Source organism: Sardina pilchardus, chromosome 14 (assembly GCF_963854185.1).
Source record: "Sardina pilchardus chromosome 14, fSarPil1.1, whole genome shotgun sequence".
Classification (NCBI taxonomy): domain Eukaryota; kingdom Metazoa; phylum Chordata; class Actinopteri; order Clupeiformes; family Clupeidae; genus Sardina; species Sardina pilchardus.
Window position 1 is genome coordinate 22,860,761 of NC_085007.1, and position 10,418 is coordinate 22,871,178.

General features: G+C 44.1%; 1 protein-coding gene across 2 annotated transcripts in view; it reads left to right on the plus strand.

Moving 5' to 3' along the window:
- Positions 1 to 6,230: 6,230 nt before the first annotated feature.
- Positions 6,231 to 10,418, plus strand: part of vav2 (vav 2 guanine nucleotide exchange factor) — a 218,225-nt gene continuing 214,037 nt past the window's right edge. For both annotated transcript variants that reach the window (XM_062554831.1, XM_062554830.1), the window contains exon 1: positions 6,231 to 7,570. In XM_062554831.1, coding sequence (XP_062410815.1) covers positions 7,367 to 7,570 — 204 coding nt within the window. In that variant the 5' untranslated portion in view covers positions 6,231 to 7,366. The remainder of the gene's footprint in view (positions 7,571 to 10,418) is intronic.

A 10,418-nucleotide genomic window follows, 5' to 3' on the forward strand; every position in this document is an offset into this window, starting at 1 on the left:
ATATGTAAGATATATAAATTGAAATGATGTACTATCTCAGATTTATCTTGTACGTTATTGCACTTATTGCAAAAAGTAAAAAAAAAAAAAAAGGAATCCCCAAATATACATCTTAAGCCAATGTTCTACTCTTCAAAATCAGGTCCTCGTGAGAATGATGTTACTGAAAGCAGCCTTTTAAGAAGTTATATATATATATATACAGAAATATGTAAAAAGTCATACACACACACACACATACAAACACGGTTCAGTTAATTTTTTTGGCCCCGAAAAAGAAAAGCTATTCAAATAACATCCTTTTATATTTTTAAAACAAAAAAAAGGGTTTTATTTTTTACTTTGAAATGTTTCTTTTGACGTGCATGCTGATGTATCGTGAGTCTCTCTCTTTCTCTCTCTCTCCCTCTCTATCCCTCTCTCTTTTTTGAGCTGTTTCGTTCCTCACCAGGAAAGGGCCATACAGGAAGCAGTTGAGCGGTTTTGGGGGGTGTAACGTTAGCTGTAGAGCCAGGCATCTGTACCCCCCAGCAGACCTGACCGGAGTGTGGGAAGTGATGGGAATCGGGCTGGGGGTGGGGGGGGGGGGGGGGGGGGGGGGTTGTTTAGAGATGGAAGCTAAGATATGGTGTAATCACTCACTTGCGCGATCCTGTACTCCCATGTTTGAGGTTTTTTTTTTTTTTTTTTTTTTTTTTGTTACTTAATGTTTTTGTTTTGTTTTGTTTTGTTTATTTTTTCATAAAATAAATGAGGAAAAAATAGCCCCTGATTTATTGCCTGTGCTGCGCTGGATATAAGCAGGTGTAGGTCATCATGCAGATGATAATTCGTTATGTGATAGAATGTGAAAGCCAAAGCTTCTCAGTAACCCTATTCCTTTTAAAGCTCCCTAATAGTTATGTGTTCACCTTGTAAGTACATGGTAAGTTGTGTTGTATATTACTGGGTAATGTCACAGGTAATATGAAGGTAAATACAGAGACTATACATGAAAAACTAAGAAACACCTCAACTACCATTTGGGGTAATTATTACAGATCAAAACTAAATTTCTAATCTTGGCAAATACAAAGAAAAACCCACTATAACAGATCAACTCAAGAACCATCGGGTTGTGAGCAATTTAGACTGGTAATGGCGCATGATAGAATTGCGTACTTTCCATGAAATTATTACCCATTAATTCAATTTGCAACTAGCCTGGGTGTTCCCATCCTGCCTTGCGCGTTGATTTCAATCATGCAGCTAAGGCAGTCTGGAAACTAACACCCAAATTTCCGCCTGATGTTGGCGACCAATCACAGAACAGGGGAGAAAGCAAGACCATGATGAGCTATGCACAGACGCATTTGATAGACATCCGTGGCGCCCAATGAACAGATCTGGGCATTTTTTCAAACGAGAAAATGAACGTCTGGTTGCCAGACCATGTCTCATTTGAGAAGTGGTAGGCGCTAGCCAGGCTAATTTGCAACAGTAGTTATACAGGCTTTATGTAACCCAGGTTAAATCAAACTTAACCTAAAAATGAACACATAACTTTCCAGTTAATTGTTCACCTGTACACCCTTTTATACTGGCTTAATTCAATTTCCATACCAGGAAACCATGTTTGCAGGAACACTTCCATCATGGTACATCTTAAATACTGGGTCTTTTTTTGCTGATAATGAGCCTAAGTTAGAAACTACTTTAAAATGGAGTCATGTTTGTTTCCATGTTTTTTTCCCCTGGGTTTTGCCATATAATTTTTGAGTATTCATCATGTATTCACTATAGACTATAGAAGTAGGGGATACCAGTTTCTCCATATTGAAGCGAAAGTGCATGCCCAGCCTAGGCTAGTTGAATCCGGCCTGACCAGCCAGCGAATTTGGATTTCGCCCGGCAGCTCAGGCTGGAAACCTGCACATCTATCTCCCCTGCAAGCTTCCTGTCCACAACCTTTGGGTCCAATCACAAACTAGCTTATTCAAAAAATGCACCTGTATCATTGGTCTGATTGGTTGAAGGACTATCCGAGCGTACTATGCCCGTTGATCACCGACCACGCCTCTTGTGCAGTAGAAATAAAGCACAGACTCCAGACTAATGTTCAATCTTAAAAGATGGTGATAGCCAGACTATGCATATCTTACAACCCTGTATGATAGACTTTCTTTTCATTTCTTGTGTTTCGATTCCTTAAGTCACTATGTAAGAGCTGTAGGCCTATATTGGTGTTCTTGAATGTCTGGCTTTGTTGCTGGCATTCTTTAGTGAAATGATCAGAGATATCCACTGTTGTCCTATTTGCTGGGATTAACCTAACATGTCCTGAAGGCAAGACCACCCTTCCATGGTCAGAAACAGGTTCAACAGAAACTAAAGGTTATGGCTAAATCGGTTATAATTATACTCAAATTTGAGTATGAATTAATTCTTACATTGTCTGAGTCAGACACTAACTACAAGTGAGGAAATTGAGTTGTGGTGTTATTCATTGTCTATAAATGATGTTATTACACCTGCAACGTTATTTGTTCTCACATTGGAAAGCATGGCATTGCATTGCAGATATCCAGTTCTCCAGTGTACTCTTAAAACGTGTTGGAAATAACACAATCTGTGCTGTCCCTATCTGGACACAGAGGTGTGGTAGAAACAACACAAGTTGTGTTATTTTCAACATGCATTGTGTAACAAATAACAAAAGCAATGTGTTGGAAACAACACAAACTGTGTTGTCCCTATCTGGACACAGATGTGTTGTTTTCAACACATTCATTTTAAGGTTGTGGTACGAGTGTAAGCACTCGTTATGAAAGAAAGAAATGTCTCTTTTATTAGCGTGACCTTGGAAAGGGTGGACGGCCTGACAGGGACCAGCACCTGCGGTATATATACCACAATAATTGTCTGGAACAAGCAGCGCAGGCAGAGATCCGCATCTGATTTACTCATGACCTCTGCGGTGACCATGCATCCTGGTCTGCAGTGAACCCCCTCTGTTTTGCATTAAGTAAGGTTTAGTAGTACCCACTCTCAGCAAGGGTGAAGAGACCTTGGCTTTTCTCCAATTAGACGCAGATAGTTTCACCGCCGCACCTCTTCTCAAGGACTGAGATGTTCGCACGTGCTACAGTCAGACACCTGAGGGTCGGTAGTGCTCATCAGATCATAAGCATGACAAAATGGCTGACAACATAATTAGAGAGTAAAATACCAAATGAATGCCACTCGTGCAACTATTGCTCCCTCCCTTGAACCTAATTCTAGTTAGTTGAATCCAATTTCTTCCAGGGTGTACATTTAGTCCATTGCACTGCCTTGCATGCATGGGCTTTGTGTTGAAAAGGTGAAGTAGAGGCTACATGTTTACAAGAATGTATTTATTGCATTTAAAACACAATTCAATTCTGATTCATTGGGTTATTGTGGATGTTTGTCTGTTTATTTGCTTTTTAATCATCATGCGGTTTATGCACTGGCTAATAAACAGGAAATGACTAGAATAGGTAACCGGGTGCTAATTTGCCATCCATATCAAAGTTTAAAGTCAAACAGTTATCTTGGCCTCACACTGTCACCAGTGTGTGTGTGTGTGTGTGTGTGTGTATGTGTGTGTGATCATGTAGAAGTACTTGAGTTTGGTAGATTACGTAATTCAACAAAGCTCACAATGTAAAACAAAAAGAAAAAATCTCATTTGACTAATCTTCCATAAATAACACAGCTGGCTACATTTACATTAGCTTGTTAAACAGTAGGTCCATCCAAGGCGATTTTTCCAGTACAGTAAAATATTATGTTTCATATACCGCTCATTTCCTGTATTTCATGCAACATTACCCTGGTCCCAATTATGGAAATGGACTCCAGTTGTGAAAAGCCATACATCAACCAAAATTCATCTCTTAAATGAGGTGCATTTTTATATCTACCTTTTAGTGCCACAAGTCTTGGACAACAGTTATTACCCCACCTAGGCAATAGGCCTACTGGGCAAACTAATTGGTCCTTCTTGTTGCTCATCTAGCCAGTTGATTGGCTGTTAAATTAAAGTTTCAGTAGAATATAAATTAAGAGTAGCACTTTGAGATCCTTTCAGTAAAATGTGCTTTTTGGGGCCCTGGGCGTCTGTATACACCAGCTGGCCTGACATTCATGAAACAGGATCTGGTAAAAGTTTGGTTTATAATGTATTATGCAACTTTCTCTTTAGGTTTTAGGTATTTAGGTATTCTCTCCAGAATGATTGCCAAGTTTACTAAAAACAGGTATATACAAAATAATATTTTGGTGATTTATTGTAATCTCACAATGAAAATGATGAACTGTCCAACCTTGAAGAGAAGCAAATATTTTGAGAAAAAGGAAAATCTCATGTTCTCTCTTAAGTGTTTTTAGTTAACTTTACCTAAGGTGCTAATAATTCTGGAGGGTACAGGCTACTTCAGCTACATGTGCCTGTCCTTAACATTATTTGCCATAGGCCTATCTTGGCACAGGATAGCCTACAGCTTTTGATAAGCCTACACGTGGCTTCTTTATGCTTATTTATCCATTAATACAGGGAAATCAACACACTACCTCTGAAATCTGTTTTTCGTTTCACTTCCTCTCCATGCGTCATCTCTGGGACGTTCCTTGGACACCACATAGGCTACTTAGCATTGCCTCAGCTCACCCGCTCATAATTTGAGGTCGGTTTTAAGCTAGGGTAGGCTACTGTTCACCTAAGAAAATTGAGCTTTACTGCCTGTTGATGTTCATGTTTATTTGTGAAACCTCATTTTCCTATGTCCTGTCTTTCATTATTTTGTCAAATGGCTCGCTAACCATGTTCATTTTGAACATTCATGCTTAGATTCCAGTTTGGATGCTGATGCTGCCTCACCATTCCCTTCAAATGATCGGAAGCATGGAACGCTAGATGGCGACACGGTGCCACTTAAGAATGAACACCAGCAGGAATCTATAGACGCTATGAAAAAGGTGTGTGCGTGCGTGCGTGCGTGCGTGCGTGCGTGCGTGCGTGTGTGTGTGTGTGTGTGTGTGTGTGTGTGTGGATAAGTATCTTGATGAGAATTACCTGGGTAGAATTGTCAGCAGAAGAAATTAGCCTATATTACCTTCAGAGATCCACAGGTAATTGTTTAGTGTTGCTGGCAAACATTCTCCATTTCCCTCACTCCAAACTGAAATACCTCAATAAGGCAGGATCACAAGTGGAAGGAGGGTTGGCTGTTGAGCCGGTGGATAGCAGCCAGGTCAGGCTGGTGGACTGGTCTTCCTCAGCTCAATTCCCCCAAGCTGGTTGGGGACTGTTGTCCCTCTCTCCCTCTGCAACATCTGTTGGTTCATCACTTAATTTTGATTCCCCTCCTATAACATCTGGACAGACCCCCGACCTTGTCATGGGCATTTGTAGCCTTAGTTTAGTCAACAACAACACTGTGTACAAGACCCATTTACTCCTCTCTGAGACACACCCGCATCTCCATCAGGTCCACCAAAACCCACTCCAATGTGCAACTGACACCGAAGACCATCTCACCAAGCATGCACACAATCACAGACATACACTCAGAGTAAGTTTCCCAGATCTTCCTAATTTACGGCAGCGCATAACCTCCAATTACCAATGGCTATAATAACCAGTCAGCATCTTTAGAAGTTGAGGTGCTATTTGTTCTATCTAGAGTAGGCTACGTGATAAACTGCATCTCTGTATCAGCAAAAAAAGAGTCTAACTTGGTTTAACTTTTTTTTAGAAGGGAAGAAAAAATAGATTGTTGTTCATCGATGGGTAGGCTATACATGAAATAGGTGTGCAAACAATTATTTCAGAAAAAAAATAGGGAAAACGTTCAAAAAACGGCAAACAAAATTCTTCACATTCCACTGCCTAAAGCCCTAGCTGAAACGGAATTTGCCTTGGCAGTGTTGTCAAATCTGCCAATCTTTCCTGCTGGATAACATGATCGGCCCCTACCTTGACTACACCTGAGCACACTAAACAGTTTGTTCGCCCACCTGAAACGTATGCGTTGATTTGTATTACCTCTATAATAATAACAATAAAAAGCGAACAGTAAGTAAACAGACTGTACACACGTGAGCGAGCGTAGCCCGGAACCCAGATGTAATCTCTCGCCGCCCTTTTTGCTGTCCTGCGCGCGCACGCTTTCCCGCACAGCCGACTGAGCTCTGTGAGGGAGCGAACAGTTGGAGAGAGAGGAACACAGCATTCGACTCAACAGAGGACTACTGAAACAAGCAATATAGACAGCAACAAACAATAAAATAAAATAAAAACATCTGATTGACCACAAGGAGCAATTTCTGGAGACGTAAAGGGTGCTTGTGTAGCCTCCCGACACGGATGGAAGCTCGCTTGAACGGCATGTTTTTGCAGGACAAGTCTCTCTCTGAATAGTTTCGCGAGACATTTTGGTGCCCCGACAGCTATAGCTTATGAAATATAAATCTGAAGAGTTGGAAGTGCTTAGGCGTTAATGGTATGCAATAGAACTGTCATACACCACCGCGTACTCTAAACTGTTTAGAAAGACAGCCGTCTTGATTTGCAAAATGCTGACATCTCTTTCGCGGAGCAGTGGGACTGTTGTAAGCATGGATTTATCCTTCTGCATACGCTTCACATTAATTTGCTGAGAGAAGATTTTGGTGCTTCGCGCAACTGTTCTTGTGTCGAACTTGCCATTTCTAAGCCACACTCAAGCCATATCCACAGAAAGAAGACAGGGCTACTGACACTGTTTACAAGAACAGTCTTGTCAAGCCTTTTACGCACCTCTGCGTGGAATATCTGCAAATGTTGCAAGCCAGCAGGAAAATGATGAAGAAAAGGAAATTCACCATGGCTCTTGGGAATCTAAACTGAAGATATCTGCTACGAATTTTGCCTTGTGGTGTCCGGTAAAATCGACTCCAAACGTCACTTTGGTAGCAGTTGGGACAGAATATTGGCTCGTCGTGACTGAAAGCAAGCTTTCGCGTAGCTTGTGAAGTAACGTTTGCTGTTCACGGCACTGCATTCAGAAGGGAAAGAAATAGCAACTTCCTAGCGGAGGCCGGAGAACGAGTCAAAACGGATTTATAAATAACTCGGAAAAGTTACCGGTCCCGTAGTGTATCGGTTGAATTATTGACTTTCTGATTTAAATAAATATTTCTTTCTATTTATCTCACCGAACTGACCAGTAAATTGGTTTGGTGGGTTTACATCGGCTGGCATTCGGAACTGCTCCTTTGTAAGTGAGCTTAGCCGAGGAGGCGGCCGCTCTTCTCCGCACTAAACGCTACTTTGCTGGCCAAATCCAGTGCGGGTGGGATACTTTCCGATAACGAAGCCGATATGGAGGAATGGAGACAATGCGGCCGGTGGCTGATAGACTGCAAGGTTTTGCCCCTGAACCACCGGGTTGTCTGGCCCTCGGCGGTCGTGTTCGACTTGGCTCAGGCGCTCCGAGATGGTGTACTTTTGTGCCAAATGTTACACAATTTGTCACCTGGCTCGGTAGACCTAAAGCAGATCAACTTCAGACCACAGATGTCTCAGGTAAGGTGTCATACTCGTTACCTGTTAACCTGCTGCACCTACATGCACGGGCTGCACTTTATCGGTGATCTGGCATTGTACAAAGGGACAAGTGAGTTGGACTGTGAACTGTTACATGATGGGGAACTTTGTAACGATGACTGATTTGTACAGTAACTCAATTGATTGCCATTTGCCACAGTTTCACACGGACCTGTCGTTCATAAAAGATGACTGTTTTGGTATTTCCCTGAAATTAGCCGTTTTTGACAGGGTTTTGCGCCATGGTGCAGCTTGGAGTTATTGTATGCAAGAGACGTTGCTAATTGAAAACGGGTTGTAATTACAGTTTCACAGTTACCGCACATCATTTTCATATCAACTTAGCCCTTGTTGCTTACTTTACAGTAATATAGTGTAAAATGAATTTCGCCACCTCTGGCTTTGACCAAATTGGAAGTTGGATCTGAAAGGTGCAGCTTGCTGAGTCTGTAGCCCGAGGGGGCCGCCTCGGCGACCGGGGTCGTGTCTGGCGAGCTGCGTGAGGCGGCACCCCGGATTGCAGAGGGGTGTGGCTGGATCAGGGGAGAATCTCCCCGAATACAGGCTCTGTTGGGAGTGCCTTATGGCATATTTACGTTTTTATGTCAACAACTCTGCCTTATTTGCACGTTCTGTCATAATCCAAACAATTGGTTGAAATGTGTGTTGAAAATAGGTGAGAACTTTAAATTCAGGGTAATAGCTGATAGATAAACATGAAAGACATTTAATGACCAAACTGATTAAGTGGAACAATCCACCACCTCAATTTCCCCTTTCACTTGGAGTTAGAAGCAAAATGAAAAGAGAGTAAGAGATGTGGTTTAAGGGGTGGAGGTGGAGGATGACGCTTGCTCCATCAGTGTCCTGCTGGTCAAGGGGGAAACCAGGGCTTATGGCTTTGTCAACATGAAAGAGAGAGAGCGCGGTAGAGAGAGTGGAGAAACTGGAGAGGACTGTGGAATGTGGACGGCTGCCAAACCTCTCTGGAGGAATCCAAATGGGAGTAATATTCTCTCAGCCAGCAATGTGACTTAATCACAAATTGGCTTGTTACACATTTGAATGGCGGGCATGCCCGTGAATGCGCCTGCTTGTGTTTGCGTGGGTGGGTGTGTTTTCTCCTCTTCATCCCCGGCACCATGCACGCTCATCTGTCTTCATTGTCCTGAGGGCTTCCTGTCCTCAAATAAATAAATCACCCACACTTACGTAACTCCATTTTTAAGGGGATGTGTGTGTGTGTGTGTGTGTGTGTGTGTGTGTGTGTGTGTGTGTGTGTGTGTGTGTGTGTGTGTGTGTGTGTGTGTGTGTGTGTGTGTGTGTGTGTGTGTGTGTGTGTGTGTGTGTGGAGGTGGAACCCACTGCTGTTTTGAGCTGCTCTCGCTCTCTCGCTCTCCCGAAGCTTTCCGTGCCGCGCTCAAGTGGTCAGACAGGGGGGCCGAAGGTGGATGACTGGCTAATTGTTAAGTGCTCTGGCTGTTTGCCTTGGCACGGTGCAGAAGTGGTGCTGCAGTTTCATTGACCACCACCAGCCAACTCCAGTTCCCCGCTGCAGTGTCCTCCGAGTGTGCAGCAGTGACACACTAGCCTACATGTGGAGAGCGAGGCCTAGAAACACTGTCCCTGTGCTGATTCTCACTCTACTTTTTGTGTGTGTGTGTCTGTGTGTGTGTGTGTGTGTGTGTGTGTGTGTGTGTGTGTATCTGTGTGTGTTGCCGCATTATCAGAGTTCTCTATTGTACATTGAATGGCTCATACTGAGATAGCCTACAGAGCATTGTCTGTGCCATGTTGGCTGCTTGGTGAACGTGACTGATTGTGGGCATATTGATAATGATTTAAGGATATCCGGTTGTCCCAGCAGTATTATGCGAGTGTGTGTCTGTGTGTGAGCCGTGCTCCCACATTCCCACATTCCCACACTCCTGTAGATATTCCGGAGGCCCTCTGCGTTTGACACGGCACCTGTGGCACCACCCCTCTCCCCCCCTCCGCCCGTCCTGTCCAGCCCGTGGGATGGTGTCAGGGCTTTGATCCACCCCGCTCCACCCCTCCGCCCGTCGCTCCGTCGCTCCGCTACTCTCCGTCGGCCCTGGCAGCCCTGCCACCCCTGTCGCCTTTTTTTTTTCATGTCGGCGCTCCCGTGTGACAAATTGGCTGAAAGGCAGAACTGGCAGGAGAATGGGGGCCGTGATTTACGAGCGAGGAAAGGTCACGGCGGGCTTTGATACACGCGGACCCCTCTCTAATTTACTGCCTTCCCCGCCTTCCCCCCCGCTCCCCTGTCCAGGCCGCGGAACAGCCAGCGCAGGGGCCAGGAAGTCGACCCCCCCCTCCCTCCCCTCCCCTCCCCTCCCCTCTCCTCCCCCCACCACCCAGCACCACCACCACTTACGCCACCCACACCACCATCACCTCCATCATCAGCTCCCACCTCCAGTCACCAAGGAGTCTCCAGCAGCATGGCACCTTTGGGGGGGAAGCTTGGGAAGTGTTAATGCTCACATGCACAGACTCTGGCTGAAGTGTGTCGGTGGCTCTCAGTAGGTGCGCAGTGAAATGCAATTGAAGCCGGGGTGCAAAGGGAACAGAAAGTTCCGGACTTTCTGTTTGCTTTGCGTTTGTTGGCCATCTGCGAGCTTCCTCTATGAGAAATAGCTGCCAGTTGCCTCCTCTGTGCCATTTTCACTCTGATGATTTTTTTGATTTTTTTTTCTGATGGGATCTCCAGGATGTGTGTATTTACGAGATATGACTAACTTTTGCCCCAGTTCATTGTGCTATAATAAGCTCATTAGTTATATTTTCCCGTCATTAACCCTAC